Source organism: Abramis brama (assembly GCF_963993115.1).
Source record: "Abramis brama genome assembly, chromosome: 14".
NCBI lineage: Eukaryota > Metazoa > Chordata > Actinopteri > Cypriniformes > Leuciscidae > Abramis > Abramis brama.
Window position 1 is genome coordinate 10,954,883 of NC_139976.1, and position 23,615 is coordinate 10,978,497.

The 23,615-nt window shown below is 35.9% G+C and overlaps 3 protein-coding genes across 3 annotated transcripts in view; 2 read left to right on the forward strand and 1 right to left on the reverse strand.

Annotated features, from left to right (window-relative positions):
* stxbp4 (syntaxin binding protein 4) overlaps positions 1-2,117 on the reverse strand; it is a 43,873-nt gene extending 41,756 nt beyond the window's left edge. Inside the window, exon 1 of the mRNA XM_084135884.1 lies at positions 2,092-2,117. The gene's annotated coding sequence lies outside the window, so the exon portion shown is untranslated. The remainder of the gene's footprint in view (positions 1-2,091) is intronic.
* cox11 (cytochrome c oxidase assembly homolog 11 (yeast)) lies at positions 2,109-6,740 on the forward strand. Its single transcript, XM_084135892.1, has 5 exons — positions 2,109-2,231; positions 3,192-3,556; positions 3,637-3,792; positions 5,427-5,552; positions 5,739-6,740. The coding sequence occupies exons 2-5, from the start codon at positions 3,239-3,241 to the stop codon at positions 5,919-5,921; spliced, it is 783 nt and encodes a 260-aa protein (XP_083992018.1). The 5' UTR covers positions 2,109-2,231; positions 3,192-3,238; the 3' UTR covers positions 5,922-6,740.
* A 436-nt stretch (positions 6,741-7,176) lies between these two features.
* On the forward strand, positions 7,177-22,876 carry rab40b (RAB40B, member RAS oncogene family). Its single transcript, XM_084134194.1, has 6 exons — positions 7,177-7,758; positions 17,691-17,751; positions 18,387-18,447; positions 19,227-19,304; positions 19,751-19,973; positions 21,821-22,876. The coding sequence occupies exons 1-6, from the start codon at positions 7,593-7,595 to the stop codon at positions 22,090-22,092; spliced, it is 861 nt and encodes a 286-aa protein (XP_083990320.1). The 5' UTR covers positions 7,177-7,592; the 3' UTR covers positions 22,093-22,876.
* The last annotated feature ends 739 nt before the right edge of the window (positions 22,877-23,615 follow it).

The window sequence follows — 23,615 nt, forward strand, 5'->3', positions numbered from 1 at the left end:
AAACCTGTAAAAATGTTCCAAGGGTTGGTGAATAAATCCCAGGTGGTGTGACATCATCAGGTCACATGACCAGGAAGTTATATAGATTTGCATATTTCAAAAATTCATTAAAAATAGACAAAATGACATTTTCTAAATCAAAGACGTGTATGGTGTGTTCCAAAGGTTGGTGAATACATTCCAAGTGGTGTGACATCATCAGGTCACATGACCAGGAAGTTATATAGATTTGCATATTTAAAAAATTCATTAAAAATAGACGATTTGTGTATTTCAAAAATTCATTAAAAATAGACAAAATTACATTTTCCAAATCCAAGTCATGTATGGTGTGTTCCAAGGGTTGGTGAATAAATCCCAGGTGGTGTGACATCATCAGGTCACATGACCAGGAAGTTATATAGATTTGCGCATTTCAAAAATTCATTAAAAATAGACGATTTGTGTATTTCAAAAATTCATTAAAAATAGACGAAATGACATTTTCTAAATCAAAGTCGTGTATGGTGTGTTCCAAGGGTTGGTGAATAAATCCCAGGTGGTGTGACATCATCAGGTCACATGACCAGGAAGTTATATAGATTTGCGTATTTCAAAAATTCATTAAAAATAGAAGATTCGTGTATTTCAGAAATTCATTAAAAATAGACAAAATGACATTTTCTAAATCAAAGTCGTGTATGGTGTGTTCCAAGGGTTGGTGAATAAATCCCAGGTGGTGTGACATCATCAGGTCACATGACCAGGAAGTTATATAGATTTGCGTATTTCAAAAATTCATTAAAAATAGGCCTAGACGATTTGTGTATTTCAAAAATTCATTAAAAATAGACAAAATAACATTTTCTAAATCAAAGATGTGTATGGTGTGTTCCAAGGGTTGGTGAATAAATCCCAGGTGGTGTGACATCATCAGGTCACATGACCAGGAAGTTATATCGATTTGCATATTTCAAAAATGCATTAAAAATAGACGATTCGTGTATTTCAAAAATTCATTAAAAATAGACAAAATGACATTTTCCAAATCAAAGTCATGTATGGTGTGTTCCAAGGGTTGGTGAATAAATCCCAGGTGGTGTGACATCATCAGGTCACATGACCAGGAAGTTATATAGATTTGCGCATTTCAAAAATTCATTAAAAATAGACGATTTGTGTATTTCAAAAATTCATTAAAAATAGACAAAATGACATTTTCCAAATCAAAGTCATGTATGGTGTGTTCCAAGGGTTGGTGAATAAATCCCAGGTGGTGTGACATAATCAGGTCACATGACCAGGAAGTTATATAGATTTGCGTTTTTCAAAAATTCAATAAAAATAGACGAAATGACATTTTCTAAATCCAAGTCGTGTATGGTGTGCTCCATGGGTTGGTGAATACATGTGGTGTGACATCATCAGGTCACATGACCACGAAGTTATATAGATTTTTTTTTTTTAATCTTAAGAAATGTAATAAAACATTTTTTCACCAATCTAAGTTGTGTATTATATGCTGCATGTGTGTATAAATACATTGTAGGTCATTTGAGGTATTTACATAAAACAACCACAAAGTTAAATAGATGTATTTCATTTAAAACATTCAGTTTAATTACAAGTATAACAGATATAAACCATATACAAGTTAAAAATTGGCTTAATCTATTTTAATCTATTTACTAACATCAACTACATATGTAAAAGGATCACGTTTTTAGTGTTTTTGTGGAATAATGCACATACTTAACCAACTTTGTCGATTTGGCACTTTTGAGACACTCCCTAACTTGAAGTGCCCAAGTGGGGATCGTTATGAGGACTTTTTCACTTCCAATTCTTAAAACAATTACATAATCGAATAATATTAAAATTCACCTTTGACATTATGCTTTACAATGTGACCTAGACGAGATACAGCATCATCCACGACTATTAAGCCATTACATATCAATTAATGCTGCAGAAAAGATCGAATGTCTAACGAATGTCCAACATAAAACCTACTTTACCGCACCCGCCCTGGGCACTTAAAACTGTCATTATAACATGTTTAATGTGATAATCACATTTTCACTAAGCAACAAGCAAGTACAGTAGGCCTACCTCAATCTAGAACCCACCGGAACTGTAGCGGTAGCGGCCTGTACCCGGGGAACTGTAATCTGTTGCACCAATAGGTTGGCGTTTTGTAACATGTTTTTGAAGGGTGAGAAATATGCACATACCTTCATCATTTCAATCAGGTAATGCTTCAGCATCTTCTGTTTAAAATACTTGTTAAAAGCCGTTTTAACTACATGTTTATTCACGCGATCATTACATACATGCACAGAAATGGGAAAGGCTTGATAACCGGCTTAACAGAATGGATCTTAGCATGCTACATTCTTCATGATTTAAAGTTGTACTGTAACAGGTCTTTATATTCTGTTATTGTTTGTTGATCGGTTTAAAGGGTCTTATAATTTAAGAAAAATACTTAATTGTTGTTCAGATTGACTGTACAGCTTAATGATTGTAAATTAACGTAGTAGCAAATACAGCTTAAGTTATACTGTAAATTGTTTCATAATTTCATTATGCTGCCAGTTTGTTTTCATATACACTATCGTTCAAAAGTTTGGTTTCTTGATTTCTCACCAAGGCTGCATTTTAGTATTGTTAAATATTACAATTTAAAATGATATTTTAATATAAAATATATTTTAATGTATTTTGAAATGGCTGAATTTTCAGCATCATTACTCCAGTCTTCAGTGTCACATGATCCTTCAGAAATCATTCTATGATTCCTATGCTGATTTGGTGTTCAAGAAACTTTTATTATGATTATCAATGTTGAAAACAGTTGTGCTAAATCATAATATGTTTTTCAGGATACTTTAATGAATAGAAAAACAAAAAACAGGATTCATATGAAAAACCAATATACAAGTCCTCTGTCACTTTTGTTAAATTAAATGGATTCTTGCTGAATTAAAGTATTATTTTCTTAATGATTCCAAACTTTGAACAATAGATGGACTTCCGTACTTGTAAAAATATATAAGTTACATTTTTAATGTGTGTTATCATTTTCATTAATAAACCATTTATTCACGTCTAGGTGCAATATGCCTTTATTTGAGTTATGGACTGACACACAGTCTGTGTTATGTAATCCATCATTTAGTAATCATATCTCTCCTTGTCTTATGTTTTAGGTGAACCAAACCTGTCTTGAGGGGATTCCACTAGTAATTCTAGGATTATGCTATTACCGTTACTTCTTCGTGGGTGCACTGCAAAGCACTATATACAGCAAGCACTTTCTAGCACTCGGTTATGTGTTAATTGCTGCAACATCAGAGGACTAGCCACATCCAGCGTCCAGCTCTTCCTCAGGAGAACCCCACAGCGATTCCTCAACCAGTCACGAGGAGCTAAAACTCACAAGAGGAAACATCAGAGCCAGGAAGATGACTGGAAGAAAAGGAACAAGACCATCCTGACATACATTGCGGCCGCCGGAGTGGGAATGATTGGCATGTCATATGCTGCTGTTCCTCTCTACAGACTGTACTGTCAGGTCAGTATTAGATTGATAATCTCAAAGCCATTTTTGGTGGATTTATAGTATTTCAATAACATGTTCCTCTCTTACTTCAGGCAACAGGACTGGGAGGCACAGCAGTAGCTGGACATGACGCAGAGCAAGTGGAGACTATGAAGCCAGTTAGGGAGCGTATTATTAAAGTGTCCTTTAATGCGGACACACACGCCAGCATGCAATGGAACTTCCGTCCACAGCAATCAGAGATTTACGTAAGATTATACATTTTTTGTGACAATCTTTTTATTCAGTTTTAAAATGTACACCTTAATTTTGTTATATGCAACAAACATTTATGTGTATAATACAAAAAACAACAAATATATATATAATGACAAAGCAAAAAACTGATTTGTGATAAAAAATTTAAGAAATAAAAAGAAATAAAAATTTAAGTAATTGCGTAAGTATTCAAACCCTTCTCTGGGACACTGGGACAATTTAGCTCAGGAGCATTCCAATTTCGCTTGTAAATGTTACTACACTTCTAGTGGAGTTTACCTGTGGCAAATTCAATTGAATGGGTATGATTTGGAAAGGCACATGCCTCTAAATAAACTGACTAACAGCTGAAAATGCAAATCAGAGCAAAAACCAAGCCATGAGGTCAAAAGAACTGCCTGTAGACCTCAGAGACAGGATTGTATCAAGACACAGATCTGTGGAAGACTGCAAGAAATTCTGCTGTATTGAAAGTTCACAGAAGCATGTAGCCTCCATAATAATCCTATATGGAAGAAGTTTGCAACAACCAGGGCTCTTCCTAGACCTGGCCTCCTGGCCAAACTGAGCAATCAGGGGAGAAGAGCCTTGGTTAGAGTCGTGACCAAGAAGCTGATGGTCACTCTGGTTGAGCTCCATGATCATATATGGAGATGGAAGAAATTTACAGAAGGACAAACATCACTGCAACACTCCACCTATCTGGGCTTTATGGCAGAGTGGCCAGACAAAGGACTTTCTCGGACTGTGAAAAACAATGGAGGAAACCAGGCACTGCTCATCACCTGCACAATACCTTCCTAACTGTAAAGAGTGGTGGGAGCAGCATCATGCTGTAGGGTTGTTTTTCACCAGCGGGGACTGGGGGACTCGTCAGGGTAGAAGTAAAGCTCAACGCCTCCACCTTCCAACAGGACAATGACCCTAAGCACACAGCTAAGACAATACAAGAGTGACAACTCTGTGAATGTCCTTTAGAGGACATTCACAGAGTTGTCACTTTAGTTGTCCTCCTTTAGAGGACAACTCTGTGAATGTCCTCCCTTCGATTGGGTTCATTTCCTGGGCTTGAACCCAATCGAAGGGAGAAACCTCACCATGCCTGTCCACCGACAGTCCCCATCCAACCTGACAGAGCTTGAGAGATCCTGAGGAGAAGAATGGCAGAAAGTCGACAAATGCAGATGTGCAAAGCTTATCATATCATACCCAAAAAGACTTGTGGCTGTAAAGGTGCTTTAGCTAAGTACTGAGTTAAGGATTTGAATACTTTTAGTTTTTCCTTCTTAATAAATTTGCAAAGTTGACACAGATGTTTTTTGCTTGGTCATCATAGTGTATGGAGTGTAGATTGATGTGATAAAAGTAATTTAAAGTAGTTTAAGACAGCAACATAACAAAATGCAAAAAAAAATAAAGGGGTTTGAATACTTTTGCAAGGCACTGTATAGATAGATGGATAGATCGATCTGCCTCCCAGTACTAAATATTTGGAAATATAGGAATGAATATTTCAGGAATGCACTTTCATGTGGGAATTCCATAAACAACATGTTTTTCATATGATCTCTCTGAAGATGGAGACTATTAAAGTTGATTATTCTATGTTTGATCATTTTCTCAGGTCGTACCAGGGGAAACTGCGCTGGCTTTTTATAAGGCACGGAATCCCACAGACAAACCAGTGATAGGCATTTCAACATACAATGTTGTACCTTTTGATGCTGGACAATATTTTAATAAGATACAGGTAAACGTGATGCATTTAAATGAATCCATACTAACATTACTATTATAATCTGTCCATTTATGTTACAATTTATTTGTTAAAGTTGACATCTGTATGCAGAAATGCATGGCTATCCATCATGTATTACCCTCTTAGCTCACTGAATAGTGTGCTAAATTCTAATACACTGCTTTGTTTTTCTGTCAGTGTTTCTGTTTCGAGGAACAGAGGTTAAACCCACATGAGGAGGTAGACATGCCTGTATTCTTCTACATTGATCCAGAGTTTGATGAAGACCCCAGGATGGCACGAGTAGACAATATTATACTCTCATACACCTTTTTTGAAGCCAAGGAAGGACAGCATTTACCAATCCCTGGTTATGGCTAATTATGCATTATTCAGAGACTTTTAATCATAATTATCTTCAAGAGATTGAGTTCTTTAATCATTTTGATAATGATTACTACACGTGATAATGTCTGATGACTGAATAGCCTGAATCAAATGGTTATATCAAAAATTTAAGAGTGATCAAAGCTGATCATTTTTCTGTGAATGTTTTGATTTAGACAATAAAATCTAAGCTCTTATTTTTGCACAGGCTACAACCCGTTGATATCAAACCACCAAACTATATGCAACATTTGTGAATTTGTGTCAATATAGTATTTAGGACGCTAGAGGGCAGCAATTGTGCATGTTTATTTTAGTTTGTGCATGTTTATTTTATTTTGCGAAACTTAATTGCATTGGAGTGGATGTTGGAATAATTAATATTACAGGGCATGTAACGTTGCAGCATAAAAACATTAATCTGTGCTAGATTTTTATAGATTTTTTGGATATCATACAGCTGTAACAGATACGTGTTATGTAATGCATGTGCTCTCAATGTAGCCCCAGTGAACAATATTGAGCAAAAACACTGCTGAAACATGTTTTACATAAGCAAGTAAGTCACAAAATGAGATCATAGTTGATGCAGGGGGTTCATAGAGAGGATATATGAAACATAAAAAAAGATATAGTTTCATTTCTGTTTTTCTAAATATTGATCTGTAAATGTAGTCATGATAGTGGATGTATTATAATAGTATTAGATATAGTGAAATATGTTAATAGTATTGGCTGGAGTGTTTGTAAAGGCTGAAAACCTGATGCAAAATACTATCATGGTAAAAATATATATAAAAGAACTAACACGCATTAATGGATTTGATAGCCTTTTATTCTCACACTTCAATATAGTTATAAAGTACTGCGATTTTAGAAGAAGTGATAACCTGTACAATAACCTGTCTAGAAACTACAATAATATTACGTCATTAAAGCACTACGTAATTCTTCGTGCCCCGGAAAACAACAAACCCGAGCACGCGCTTGAAGCGCGCTGGAGCGCTGACGCAGAATCAGCTGAGCCACCGTCCGCGCGACAAAACCTAAATGGATGAACTTACGGGGGCTGATCTGCCATCAGCGCTTACAGGATCAAAACAGCAGATTGGCCACACCCTCTCCAACACAAAATGGGCGTTTACGGGATTTAATGGACGCGCGTAATGTCCAATAAACGAGGAGAGCTGCCCTAGCAACTCCACACAGGAACCAATCAAGGAAAATCTAAGGATGAACTTACATTTTTCTGTTAAGGGAGGCTGATGGAAGAGATGGATCGTGCCAGAGAGCTCAATGGACTAGGTTTGCTCGAAATACAAAGATAAAAAAACATTAGGTGTGATTTATTAAGATTAACATTTATTTTACAAGTATAAACATCTAATTTAAGAAGAGTCACTTGCCTTATGTTACTATACTGTAAACATATCAGGGTCTTTATTTACCTACAAATGTGACGCAACAGCATCAGTGGATCTACAACCAGAATCTCTGAACAATAGGACAGCTTTAGTGATGCACTGGATATGACATTTTAAACACAGAAAAGACTAGTGAAGAAAACGCAGGTTTGTATTTTTAAAAACGGCTATATTGTTCAGTTCTGGTGGCTTGAGAAATTGAACACAAGTCCATCAAGGGACAGTTACATGATGCACCAGAATGGGTCATCGGGCTGATGTGAAGATGAACCACAGGAGCAGCCCAGCAAAAGCTTATGATTTCCTCCTGAAATTCCTGCTGGTTGGAGACAGTGATGTGGGGAAAGGGGAAATACTGGCCAGTCTGCAGGATGGATCCAGTGAATCACCCTATGGATACAATATGGGTAAGTTATGATCCTTGTATTGTACAAATGAGACTAAAGTTGGACAGTCTATGCATTTTCAAGTGAATCTATTATCATGGATTCATTGGATTGTAGGTTTTTCAACATTTTTATCATGTATCATGATGTTCAGACTACTTGCAAAAATGTTACAAAAAAGCATGCCAAGCATCATGACTAGCTACATCAATACAGTTGTAAACTGTGTTTTGTCACGATCAATCTTGATACAGACAATTTATAATGAACTATTTGAAAAAAAAAAAAGATTGTCCACTGAAGTACATTTATTTAAAATGTTTCATTTATTATTACAGTATATATGCCACATATTTGAAACATATAGATCACATTTCTCTTCTAGCCCTGGCTTGCTCAGCTCTTATTTGCAGCTCAGTAGTTTGTAATGAGTTTCTCCCTGTTTTGGAAAACTCTTCCCAGGGGACAAAATCAACTGTAGTGAACTCCCCGCCCCTTTGGGCTTTCACAGCTAAATAACATATTTTCATGCATCTTGTCTAAAAGACCGTCAACATTCTTTATGTGACAGAAGCAAGTGGCTGGTATCACATAACTAACAAATCACAACATCATTATGTAATGACTTGTATATCACTTATTAACTAAGTACCAATCAGCTCTCAGTGTGACTCCTTAAGGTCTGTTGATTCTTAGTAATTTCTATTTCTTCAGAATGCTATCACAGGTTTTATTGTTATTTCACCATGCATGCTTGAACAGGAGGAACAATATGCTCCATGCGCACGATTTTCATTGTCAAAGCATTTGGTCAAAGTTATAGGTCTGATGAACATTTTGAGTCTCATTTTAACAGCTTAGATTACACTGGAGTGATTTAGTGAGTAAACTGACCAGGTCTGAACAACTAAACCAGCCCAATTGCTGATATAGCAGAACCTGATTTCACCAAGTGCAACATGTTCTTGGATCAACATCTTTGTTGATCCTGTAACAACATTCCAATCAAGCAATCCGAATTGAGAGACAAGTTTACAGTTTATGTCAAGATTAGGCTTACAACCAGGGTTAGGTGCTTCTACATTAGTGTTATTCACCTATCATTTCCCTCTGTTTTTAAGGATACCATAACCATATAACTTATGGTTAGGATTACATTTTCGGACAGGAATGTTGTTCCAGGATCAACAAAATATGTTGACCCAGGAAAACGTCTAACTCAGCAAAATCAGGATGTGCGAGGGTACCGGTTTCCCGGTATAAACCGTGTTCCAGGGGTTAAAAATCGCGCTTCAGTGGGGACTACAAAAACAACCCGTGGCAACAGTGTTAAACTAGCCCAGTACCGCAGGAAAACTGTGGACTTGGCAACACTGGCCAACCTGTTCATTCTAGGGTCAGAGGCTGACTGAGATCTGGGTGGCTTGCACAGTTGTGTACTCATTTATCCAAGCAGCTGAGGATGCAGTGCCAGCCACTTTTAGAAGAGGGGCAACAGGTTATAGAAGGAACAAAAAATAAATAAATCTTTAAGAACAAGAGCCCTTAAATAGTCTTTGAATCGCTGGACAGGACTATTACTACATATTCCTAATGTCGACATGAATTGCCATTCGCAACCCATTTTACCTCTGTAATGTGACTTTCTGAGCATGCAGGACTTTTTGTGGATTGTGAAAAGCTGACTTTCTAAACCAAAATGAACATCTTATTTGATGTCAACAAATAAGCATTTTGATTAATCATTACAAAAATAAGGTGCATTGATTACTAAATCATAATAAGATCAGGAATGTGCATTAAGAAAGTAAATAGGGTTGAGTTTTCATGTTGACTTTAAACTCTTCTCTGGTTGCTCATTTCTAGCTCAACAGTGATGAAAATTTAATACCTCACCGCAGGCTTGTGAAATTGACTTCATACTACATTCATTTACATACTCTCTTGAAAAAATATTGCCCCCGTTGGGCCAGTAAACAGCCCTGCCAGGATGCTAATACTTAGAAAACAGATCCCAAGACATTGGGTATGCAAGCAATTAATAGACTACTACTGGAGCTTTTTGCTGTTTAGGTTGCTTACCAGATTCAGAACATTTTCTACATCCTATTCTTCCATATTCTATAACTTTTGTATTTATTTTGCATCATAACCTTGAGAGCAACTCACAAAATTCCTTATAAGTGCATACATGTACATGGTCGATAAACTGCATTATGATTCGACAGGGAAAGCTCTTGCCTAATACTCTTGCCAGCAGAAGTCTCTGTTGGAGTTTCTGTTTATAGAGATTATTACCACTGGCCAACACTGTGCTCTGTGACTGCTGAGCGAAATGCGGCTGAGGGGAATAAGGATGCAGCCAGGCTTTGCTGGCGAATGTGGCGATAATGGAGTGGAACATTCTGATGTTTATCTAAACACTTGCATGAACCTCTCAAGCCATTTGTTTGTTTGAACTATGAAAATGGAGCATTGACTTCTTGGTTTTAAAGAAACAATGACAGTTGAAGCTTTGCAGCTGTTCTTCACCAAGAGAGAAATCAGTTCTGCGCCACTGAAACATTTATCCCACCGTCTTATAAATAACGAACAGGCTGATGTCTTGCTCAATGTGTTTTTGGTTATGTAATGTCTGTGGAGCTTAATCAGGGTAGACGGCATATTTGATTTTGCACAAATGAAAATGAGGCTGTGAGGGGGAGAAGAACAGTCTATTCTGTATGTTGTATTGTCTTAGATCACATCTAATTTTAAATGATCACCAAATATGTTTTTAGTTTATGTTGCATTACCTTCTTGGATTTATACTGACACCTTGCAGCATCACACAAAAGCGACTCTTGCAATTATGGGTGCCATATTGTTTATTGGCCAGCATTAGGTTTTTGTAATTTATTGGTATTGGTCAATATTTTGGTAATGAATGTTTATTTTTGCATGCTCATTTAGATTACCTTTGCCGTCATCCAACACTCACTTACTTTCATATTTCAAAACACTAATAACACTGTTATAATCTTTAGCAAATCTGAAAAGGTACATAGATTTTTCATACTGTATATTATACGACTGTGATGCATAAATTAATTTATAGCATTCATAATGAGTTTTTAGTATTTTATTTTTCATTGATAAAAAATAGTATAGAATTTTAAATAACAACTAGTGCTGTCAAATTGATTAATCGTGATTAATCACATCTAACATAAAAGTATGTGTTGACATAAAATATGTGTGTGTATATATTATTAATGTTATATATATATCATCAGCTCTCTCTCTGTGTGTGTGTGTGTGTGTGTCTATGTACATACACAGACACATATATACAGTGGGTACGGAAAGTATTCATACCCCCGGTAAATGTGATAAAAAAAATGGCTGTAAAAAATAAATCTTTCATTCAAAAAATGTGATCTTTCGTTCAAAAAATTGGCAAAATTCTAACCTTTCATTGAAGTAAAAGAATTCAAATTGGGGGGGAAATTACATTATGAAATAAATGTTTTTCTCCAAAACACGTTGGCCACAATTATTCATACCCTTTTAGTAAATACCTTTTTGCAATCTCCTTTTGCCAAGATAACTGCTCTGAGTCTTCTCCTATAATGCCTGATGAGTTTGGAGAACACCTGACAAGAGATCGGAGATCATTCCTCCACACAGAATCTCTCCAGATCCTTCAGATTCCCAGATCCATGTTGGTGCTTCTTCTCTTCAGTTCACTCCACTCATCAGGTCAGGGAACTGGGACGGTCATGGCAGAAGCTTCATTTTGTGCTCCGAAACACATTTTTGTGTTGATTTTGATGTTTGTTTTGGATCGTTGTCCTGATGGAAGATCCAACCATGGCCCATTATAAGATTTCTAGCAGAGGCCGTCAGGTTTGGATTTTTTTATCCATTGATATTTGATAGAATCCACGATGCCATGTATCTGAATAAGAAGTCCAGGACCTCCAGCAGAAAAATATGCCCACAACATTAAAGATCCAGTGGTATATTAAATTGTACACATGGGGTACTTTTTATCCTTGTGTGCACCAAACCCATCTAGCGTGTTTGCTGCCAAAAAGCTCTTTTTTTAGTTTCATCTGACCACAGAACCCTGTGTTGTTTGAAGTTCCAGTCGTGTCTGACCACTGAATATGCTGGAGTTTGTTTTTGGAGGAGCGAGGAGCATTTTTCTTGAAACCCTCCGAAACAACATGTGGTGATTGTAGGGGTTGTTTGATTTTTTTTTTTTATAGGCTTTCTGACCCCAAGACTCAACTAATCTCTCCAATTCTCCATCTTTGATCCTTGGAGAGTCTTTGGCCACTCAAACCATCCTCCTTACCGTGCATTAAGATAATATAGACACACGTCCTCTTCCTGGCAGATTTGTAACATTTTTACTTGATTATAACTTCTTAATTATTGCCCTGATGGTCAAAATGGGTATTTTCAATTATTTAGCTATTTTCTTACAGCCACTTTATATTTTGTGACGCTCAACAATCTTTTGCTGCAAATCAGAACTGTATTATTTGGTTTTACACATTGTAATGGATGATTAATGGAATTTGGCCTTTGCGTTTCCTCATATTTAAAATCCTGTGAAACAAGAAGTCATGGCTGGACAATTTCATGTTCCTAGTCTCCCTGGTGTGCTAAAAAAATGTAAATATTAATGGTAATATACTTCAGAGATATTTTATTCATAAAACATTCTAGGGGTATGAATAATTGTGGCCAACATGTTTTGGAGAAAAACATTTATTTCATAATGTGATGCCTAGGTAATGTATAGAATTAGGTAATGTATTTTTTGCAAAAAACATCAGGAATTCTATACATTGCCTAGGCATTCTATACAATACCGGGATTTCACACTTTGCCGGTAACATATACACACACACATATTATGTAAACACAAACTTAGGTTAGATGCGATTAATCGCGATTAATCGATTTGATAGCACTTAGGCCTATATGTTACTCATATGACTCAAGTGTTTATCTCATTTATCTCTATGTCATTTTTTGTTAACATATGTGAAATTTGTCAGTTTTTGACATCAAATGTACTGTTTTTTTACTGAGTGCACCTTTAAATATGGTGTCTACCCTGACTAAGGTCTATAGGAGTTTAATTAAGCTGTTTTAAATTCTGGCTCATCTGTTTGATGTTATTTTCAGGTCAACCACATCTCCACAGGCCACAAAGCAGCTTGCAGTATATTTGGTTTGTGTATAATTTCATGACTTTAAATTTCATGGGAATGGATCAGTAAGTGTTAGCATAACTGTTTCTCTCTAAGCTCTAGATTTTGAACACCATTATCCACAGAGGCTTCATCCTCATCCACTGACATCCCGTTGATCCGGCGTATGTGTCATCCCGTCAGAAAAGGTCTATGGCTCGCTGCTGGTTGTTGTGAGGAGAGGTGCAGAGCAGGGTAATTGCGCGGGGAGACAGAAAGAGTTAGTGTGAAAAAAATCTGTCAGGATGAATCAGAGCTTGCCCACACAAACAGGAAGACTGCATCCTACAGGCACACATTTTTATAAAGAAAAAAAAATAGTACAAGCTGGTGTTATACAATATTTGTCTAACTGCATCACGTTGAATTAAATAATTAACAATAAGCCTTTTATCAAAAGCTTGATAAAAGATTTATTTAGTGGTGGAAAATATGATGCAAGCGCTGATCATGTTTATTTGATGATTTTTTTTTTACTTTAGTATGAAGAATCATCTAATTATCTTAAGAATTTATTGCTCAACTTTTAAAGAAATAAATGCTTTTATTCAGTAAGGACACATTAAGTTGATCAAAAGTGACTGTGAAGACTTACATTTTAACATAAACACATTATATTTTAAATAAATGCTGTTATTTTTAACTTTCTATTCTATTCAACATTGATAATAATAATAAATGTTTCTTGAGCATCAGCATATAAGATTGATTTCTGAAGGATCATGTGACACTGAAGACTGGAGTAATTATTATTAGAAATTCAGCTTTGCCATCACAGGGATAAATTACATTTTGATCATATTTCACAATATTATTTTTACTGTATTTTTCATCACATAAATGCAACCTTCGTTTGCATACGAGACGTTTTTTTTAAATATTTAAAAAATCTCACCAACCCCATATTTTAAATGATATAGTGAATGTTTCTATGACCTAATCAAAACCCATTGACAGATATTATGGAAGCGTATTAATAATAGCCTGTTGTATCACAAATAAATAAATCTTTGCATTTATTAAGTATTATAGATGTAATCCTTGTGACTCCAGACAGAACTAATGCATCATTTTTCATGAAGGACTTGATACCTGATACTTTATTTTTAATGTACAGAACATGAGGGTTACACCTCACCATTTTGATATGCTGCAATTCCCTAAGAGTGACCTCACAGTTCACAGGGTGACTTGGGATTGTGTTTGGTTCACTTGATTCCATTCTTTAGTGACAGCCATGGTGTTTTTAAATCTTCTTTCTGTCACCTTAATGGAATCTCCCAGTTGTTCCATGTATATTTTCACAGTGTTGGATTTCTTTCTCATCGCAGTGGAATGTGTGATAAGCTCTGAAATTCCCTATAGGAGAAAGAGTGTTCAGAATGCCAGTGTGTATGTGTGTGGAACCTGGAACCCCCATGGAGGTGACACTAAAAGCTTTCCAATCTCAGCCCAGGCATCCTCAAGTGTTATGTTCATAACAACAGACATCACTTAATCATAGTTGCTGTCATCCAAATTCATGATCAAAAGAGGGACATTGTAACTGAAATCGATGAAGACTAAAAATGCAATCTTTATTAGAACATAATATTCCAACTCTCAGTGGACCACTCTACAGCTGTTCTCACCACTTGCTTTTCCCATTTGCAGTTATTAGATTATTATTAGTGTTTGCCAGGGCATTACTATCACTCATACTTTTGCTCATACTAGGAATTTGAACAAACCCCTGCTTTGTTTTATAACCCGTCCTGCACTGTTAATGTTATCAACCTGAATGATACCTCAAATTGCGCAGCTTGTTTAAGAGAGATGCTTTTACTTTACTACGCATTCAGGCTTATAAAGTTTGGCAGGGACAATATGTAAGGACCAGAATATCAATTAGATGGGATCTTAATGGGATCTTTTAACTTGGACAACTAAACTGCCCAGAACCCTTTAACTGCCGCTAAAACCCAAAATGTTTAAAGGTCCTGTTCTTCGTGATCCCATGTTTCAAACTTTAGTTAGTGTGTAATGTTGTTGTTAGAGCATAAATAATATCTGTAAAATTATAAAGCTCAAAGTTAAATGCCGAGCGAGATATTTTATTTAACAGAAGTCGCCTACAGCGAACGGCCCGTTTGGACTACATCCCTCTACTTCCTTCTTTAATGACGTCACTAGAACCGTTTTTTGACTAACCTCCGCCCACAGGAATGCTCCCTCAACTCTACCGAAATTCGTTTATGTACTTGCGCACTTCTTATAACTTACTGTGTCTACTCAGCTCTTACGGTGATTTTCTGAAGTAAAACTGATGCTTCATCTTTTGTTTGATGTACAATAAACTTTATTATACTACAGGGCTGTTGAATGCTTGAATCTGATTGGTTGAAGAACGTTCTAAGGTGTGCATTATTTTCAGGGAAACGCACAGCTAAAGTAGTTCCAGGCAGGTCTTGACCGCATTACAGTTCCATATCACTTCGCGTAGTCAACTGTAATAACGGAAAATAGGATACAATTCATAACAAGAAAAAACATGCAGCCTCATGCGCTTGATCTGCAATTTTCAACGTCTAGCTTCACAATCAATGGAAACATGCAGTTTAATTTTAATAAAGTATATAGGCCTAGGCTATCTATAATCAGTAGAAAATTAAACTGAATATAGGCTAAATAAATAAATAAATGGATAGTCCTGCAGCACGGATTTTTATTGCAGATAATATATAACAAATAAATAGTTATTGATAGGCCTACTTGTTAAAATGGCTTTGTGTTTAATTTATTTGGTTTAATTAATTAATTTATTTATGTGTTTTATAACATCTGTCAATAATAGAAAAAAGAATGAACAAATTAATTATAACGAATTGAATTAATAAATAAATAATAATATTGACGCACATGCTTGTCTCATTATTGCAACATATCTCTCTAATTACTGCATTAATAACTGCATAAAGCCGGGGACACACTTTAAGGCCGGTTATGAATGTAATTTGATACTTATGACTGATCATGACCAAACGCGTGTTCAGCGCGTTCAGTCTGTGTTCAAAGTCGGTGTTTAAAATCTGCTGCAGCGATGAAAACAGTAAGAGAATGTGTCAGCTAGTCGTGTGTCTCCAGCATTAGTCTGCTATCAGAGGCTCAAACCTCCGTTACTAACTCTAAAATGACGTTTTGGACTTAGCAACGGAGACACTGGATTAGATGCGTAAGAAATTAGTCCTACATACAAGAGCGTTTTAATGACAACAACTTTACAAACGTCTTGAAATACATAATCTGAACAATGTTTCGATGTGTGGCAACTGTAGTATAAGCGGAATAATTGACTTCAGGCCGTTGAATTATTAGAAAAATAATGCACACCGAGGTGTAACGGCCACTCCGCTTCGCGTCGTGACCGCATTACCACCTCGGGTGTGCATTATTTTTCTAATAATTCAACGGCCTGTCGTCAATTATTCCTTACTTAAACTCATCAGTATATGTTTGATCATCATTCGGACCTGGTCCGAAACAGCAGACTTGTAGGCTATTAATAAATAATGGATACATACAAGCAGATGACAAATACGTTATAATAACCGTAATTAAACTACTAAACTATACCTGTTTCATCTCTATACAGCACTCTGACTCTGTAGGCATTATTGTCCGACTCGAAGTGAACACCGTTACTGAGAGTTTCTGATATTATCATCATTCCGTGAGATGAAATTGTCCTGAGAGACTGAGCGCGAGCTCATGAAGCTCCGCCCCCTGGGTCGTCCAGCAGCAGCTTATTTGCATTTAAAGGGCACACACTAAAACAGCGCGTTTTTCTGTGCCCCAAAAAATGACAATTTAAACATGCTGTAAAAAATGATCTGTTGGGTATTTTGAGCTGAAACTTCACATACACACTCTGGGGACATCAGAGACTTATTTTACATCTTGTGAAAAGGGGCATAATACGGGACCTTTAATAAAAATGTTCATAAAATTAAATTAAATTAGAAAATATTTAAGAGACTGTTGTTTTTGACTGTTGTTGTTTTATACATATGTTCTCATATCCATACATTTTGTCCTAATGTCACAAGTAATAATCTCAAGGTTTGCTGGGTTTTAAACGATTCTTTGGTTCTGGGTTTGGTGAAGCGTAATAAAAACAAACATTGTCACTTGTGTACCTTCTCACCGCTGCTTCCTGATGGTTTAGAGGACAATTCCTCCGAGTCGCCCCCTGTCATTTCAAAGAATAGTACAACAGTGAGCGCGTCAAGTATAAACGCCTCCTCTGTTTGGAGAGGTGCGAGCGCAGTCAGCGGAGGCTCGCAGTACAGAGCCAGGCGAAAGTATATAAACAAGGCTTTACTTCTCCACCTGTCTAATCAGTTAGCCATGCCTGTCTTTTGTGATGCCTGAAGCTCAATCAGATTAAGTTAGGGGTCATATCTTCATTGTGATTGGTTGATCAGGGCCCAATCAGTGAGCAGAAATTACTTTTATTATTAAAAAAAAAGATTGGTTTAAACCAAATACCATGTGGCGTCCATTCCAATGGACTCAGGGTCTGAAGGGGTTTGTTTGCTTTTCTTTGTTTGTGTAGGAAACCTGTTCGAAAACTGTCACTTTTGCGATTACACATGGTGACGCAAGTGCTGCATAAATTACACACTTCACCTTTAAGTAATTTAGTTATTTCTTTTTCACTTGTAGGCATTGACTACAAGACAACTACCATACTCCTCGATGGACGCAGAGTCAAGCTCCAGCTTTGGTGAGTAGCTTTACAGTACATGACTGCAGCACCTGACAGCTCCTTGAAATACACGTTACACTTTTAAGTTTCAGCTTGATTTCTTCCTGTTATCTTCTTGAACTCAAACCGAGCATAAAGAGAGATTCAAGTTTCCATCACGCCTGTGTACACTCAATGAGGTCCTTTTGGTTTCCAAAATATGAAGTGAACATGCCAAACGTCTGGCTATGTTAATTACAGCGCTTCTCAATAAACTTCCAGTGAAAAATTCAGCCAAGTCAATCCCGCTAGCCATGCCTAGAAGTTATATTCTGGCACATTTCAAGAGAACTGAGCTTTTTGCAAGAATCAGGAATGAATTATTGATAATCTGGCCTTGATAGACGAAGCATTTTAGAGCGAAGTGTTTGTGATACTCCAGTCCTACTCACTGGAACATGACTGGCACATCTTGGTGCTGCGCTCAGCCCTGGATGGTGAATGATTCATTTCACTGCTCCTACTCAAAGTCTGCTGCCCTGGCACCAACCACAGAAAGCTCCTCGTGTCACCAGGCAGAGGGAAAGACAATAGCTACAGACGTATTGAAGAACAGAAGTAAGATGAATGTGTTCTTTGTGATGCGGACCCTCTGTGTTGTGTTGTTTTTGCAGGGACACCTCAGGACAAGGCAGATTCTGCACCATATTCCGCTCATATTCCAGAGGAGCACAGGTATAACAGCAAAAAAAATGATAAAAACACTTTGTAAATACAAAATTAACAATTATTTACAATAAAAACTTTCAATTATTCATAATTAAAATGTAAATAATAATAATAAAAATAATATTTGAAATAATTTATATATAATTGAAAAAATATTCTATTCATAATTATTATTTTTTAAATGTAAAATAGTGGGAAATCATTTCATCAGTCACCATTTTTTGAGTTTGTGAGTGTCTGTTTTAAATTTAAACTTTTAAATTATTTTATTAATAATTATTCATTTAAAAATGTAATGATTTAAAATAAATGTACAATTATATAGACAAATAGACTTTAGGAAATGGGCTGTTGAATATCTCTGAAATCCCAGTGTTCCCAGACAGTTGTTAAACACCACACCCAAAGATCAGCAGTTCCTGTTGAAAGTGTGGTATGCTATAAATCCGAGTGGACTGGTATTGTTGACATGACATTTCCTTGTTCTGGCAAACACAGATATCCTAATAACAGCAACTCTTGGAGCAATGCCACAATCTTTATTGACATTACATCATAAACTTCTTTGCCAACAATTTTAGTCACATACAATATGAGATGATAAATAGTACCACCTCCAGTACCACATTCGTTTCCTTATCTGAGATGAGGATGAATGTGTTATTTAATTCAAACTCAAAAACTTAGCAAAAATTAAAAAAAATTCTTACATTTTGAATTGAGAATGCATTTAAGTTTAATAAACTGTATGTTATCTATAACATAACACAATTTGTTTCTCACAGGGTGTTATCCTTGTATATGACATCACAAACCGGTGGTCTTTTGATGGCATCGACAGATGGATTAAAGAGATTGATGAGGTAAAATCAGATCTATCAGATCCGAAATCTACTATAGTATTTAGAGTAATAAGCATGTTAAACCTGATGTGCAATATGGGTATAAACAGACATGAGGTCATACCAGTGGTTTTGGAATTACATTGAAGATCTGAATAAAACATAAGCTAATCATCTTGAGAAGGTGCTAAGATAGATGTGTATCTCCATAAATCAGGAAATGTGCTGTTTTATGCAACTCGTTTATGATTATAATTGTTGCAATTATAAATGATAATAAGAGGCTTTGTAACTAATCTGCAGGGGTCTGATGATGCGCACTGCGTACACTGGCTGTGCGAGTTGTTTCAAAATTGCTTTATTAATAAAGCGATTGTCTTGACATAAATATAAAACACATCAGGAAACCAGTAATGTCTTGAAGAGATAGTTTATAACAGTTGATGTACTGTTTTATTTTTACCCAGCATGCACCAGGTGTTCCCAAGATCCTGGTGGGAAACAGGCTTCACCTGGCCTATAAGCGGCAGGTGACGACTGAGCACGCCCAGGCCTTTGCAGAGCGACTAGGCGTCACATTCTTCGAAGTCAGCCCTCTCTGTAACTTTAACATTACCGAGTCCTTCACTGAGCTGGCCCGAATTGTGCTTATGAGGCATGGTATGGAGCGACTTTGGAGACCCAATAAAGGTAACAAGCCTCTATTGTCAGGATTCACACAAACAAAATGGGTCATGTGTTTATTATAGGGCTTTCATTTACATTCAGTCATGTATGATATGGTCATTATTCAGCTGTGTCTCAGAAATTCACTTTTGTCACTATATGACATTTGTTTTATGTGAATTTCTCACCGTTGAGTCCTGGTATATGTATATGTATATGTATATTTATATGTATATGTATATATATAACACCTGGTGCATTCTGGGTAATATATATATATATATATATATATATTTTTTTTTTACATATTGATGTTTGACCTGTCACCTTCCTGTCTTTTGTTGATATCACACTTACAAAATATGTAACAATATTTTGTAATTATCAGATGTATTTAATAGTTTTCAAACTGTTTCTTGGGTAAATAGAAATTTCAGTGAGTTTACAACACAGAGTATTATTTTCCTTTACAAGAAAGACATTATTTTTTATGTCCTCTGTAGGAGGCATCAGGACTTTTTATATTTTGGGGAGTCTCTACAGGTGTATTGGTTAAAAAGACAAAATTCCTATGAAATACAGTATATTTCTATGCAACTGTTAGCGTTCTCAATATTGTTCTCATTATTACAGTGTTTTTACATTACAAGTTAGCCCCAAAACACTGTACAGTATAAGATTGGAGTACCATTGTTTGCATGTTTGCACATATTGTGTAATAAACCAGGAAGTAAAAATAATTTAATAGTTTAGTGGAAGTTTAGTACAGAAATACAACAACACAAATTTAAATACTGATGATTTGTGAATGAAAAACAGTTTTATGCCTGCTAGTGTCTTGTCTTCTTAGGAGTTCTGATGTCTGATACAGGAAATATTATATTATATTATATTATATTATATTATATTATATTATATTATATTATATTATATTATATTATATTATATTATTAAAATTCAATTAAAATGTTATATTTCTATTGCCAAAAAAAGTGAAAATTCATTTGTAATAATTATTGTAGTAAAAATGTCACTTAGATAAATGTCAGTTACATTTACAATTGCATAAACGTAAGTAATTAATTCATATAAAATAGACAAAAGACAGATACATCTCTACAATAGTCAATGGTACAGTACCATCTCTGTTGTTTCACTCCTCTTCCATCAACATCTCCCTATGACTCATTATGTCGCTGAGGTTGGAAATGTTCTCTCAGGGAATTAAACAAGCTTCACCATAAATGCTTTTGACATGAGATGATGCATTAAGGAACGCTGTCAGACCTTTTAGTCCTGCCTTTTCTGAGAATGACCACATAAACAGCCATACATGTTTTGTTTTTTTTCTTAGACCAATGCTGCAATTATGTATAGGCCAAATGAACGCTTAAGAAACCTGAAGTATGTAAAGCTTTGAGACTTCATACCCCTCACAGCAGAGACACCCAGTGTTCAAATATCAATGTAACGGCATGCCGCCCCCACAGCACATTTCTCTTAATAATCATAGCTTTGCTTTATGCTAAAAAAAAGCTTGTAGGAACAAGATCAAGCAATATGAAAACATTTACTGAATAAAAGCATCATATGTTTATTTTGACTGGAGATTATTTAAAGGCCAAGGAATATGATAAAACAGCTTCTTGTTTCCATTGCATGACTTCATCCTTGTAAGACAAACAAACTGTTTTAAATCATATGATGATAGATAGCTTGCTAATCTACATATGAATTTTGAATTTGAGCAGTATTTTGTTAGAAAAAATCAAACATTTATCCTTCAGCCTTGCATTTTTACATGCCTGTAAACTGAGGATGTTTTTATGGTCCTTTGCTTTAACCAAAACCTGTTGTTTTCTTTTGTCCAGTGTTGAGTCTGCAGGACCTGTGCTGTCGTTCTATCGTTTCCTGCACTCCAGTGCACCTTGTGGACAAACTTCCACTTCCTGTTGCCTTAAAGAGCCACCTGAAGTCCTTCTCTATGGCCAACGGCCTCAACGCCAGGATGATGCATGGACGTTCTTACTCGGTCATAGCCAGCAGCGCTAAAAAAAGGAACGGAACCAAAAAATCCAAAATCATCTATCCGCCACTGAGCCCATCCCAGAACTGCGCACGGACGAGCTGCAAGATTTCATAGATCAATGCAGTTGCTGTACTTACAATACACACCCACAATGCAATTTAAACAAGGAGCTAGTGTTCAAAGCCACCACAGTCTTACAATAAATAAGAACGAGATAGAGAACTGTGGCTCGTGAAGTCTTTGATTTATTAGGTGTTTGACCAAACTTGTTCACAATGTTGGTTTGTTTGAAACACAACACATCCTCCTGGCTATATCTAACTGGGATTGCCAGAGAGAAGTACAAGAGAAGATCTGTTTCCAAGTGTTGCCAAGCCTTTATAATGCTCTGCATTGTTTAAATAAATGTACAAGTTCTTCTGTCTTGTAAATGTATTGATGGTACTGCATTTTCCTGTGGAGGACTCTTTTTGCTACTGAACTTGGACCAAGCCAGCAGGAGAAACAGACAGCTTTCCTGTTTTGTGATCACTTTCTAAATGGACTTTACTGATATGTAATACCAGCTTATTTTTTCTTTAATACTTTATTCAGACACTTTTCAGGGGCTATAGAAAAGTCAAGGTTGAGACACAGCTCTTTGTATTGTGTATATAATTTCTTTAGTTTGATACTACATTGTTAGAATTCTTAATTATTGTGATACACTTGATCTGTTACCAATATTGTTATTAAACAATACGTTTATATGGGAAACACACCAAAGACGTGGGAGATTCATATGTGGCTTCATTTGTCACGTTGAAAACAATGCTAATATTTCAGATTTAAACTGCAAGCAAACAGAAATTTCTAACATGCTGTTACATCGGGTTTTAAATAAAGATCAGTGATAAAATCAAGAGGTCATGTTGTCTTTTATCAACCATATGTCCACTAGAGGGCAATGTTTGTTTTCTTTTAGGTGGTCTTGTCTCCAACTGGGTTTGCTAGTGCTATGATTTATACTTGTGGACGGGAGTGGAATTGGTGAAAAGAAAATTAATGATTTTTCCAAAATAAATGAAGCTTTTAATTACTGAGGTTAAATTGGGGAAGAAAAAAAAAAATCATGTTTGTGACATATATCAGCAAAATAGTGTAATGCAATACAGTTTAAGTGCCAGGGGCAAGGCTAGCGGTAACGTTAGCGGAAGATGTGAAAGAACTTGATCGAAGCTCTTATTTTTTTAAATAATTATTTTTCTTCTATTTAAATTCTTCCATAGAAATATTTGGTAATATTTTTAGCGATAGTTGTCTAAATCGTAATTTTAGTGTGGGATTACTATTTTAGGAGGTAGAACTTTTCTGTTTTTTCAGGCTGAAAAATAGTCCCTCTTCGTTATCCCTCCGCGTATTACGCAAAACAGGAGGAAAAATTGGATGTAACTTTGTACGAAGGTTTGTAAGACATTTTTTATGACACTTGTCTCATGTTAACGTGTATACGTTTTAGGTTTTGTGGCAATACTTTCGAAACTTTTTTTCACTTTTCCCCCCTTAAAATAGGCCTAATACCTGGCATATTCGATAGCGAAGAGTGTATGAATGGTTGAATGTATGAAAAAAGGGTTAATGTGGATCAGAATGAAATG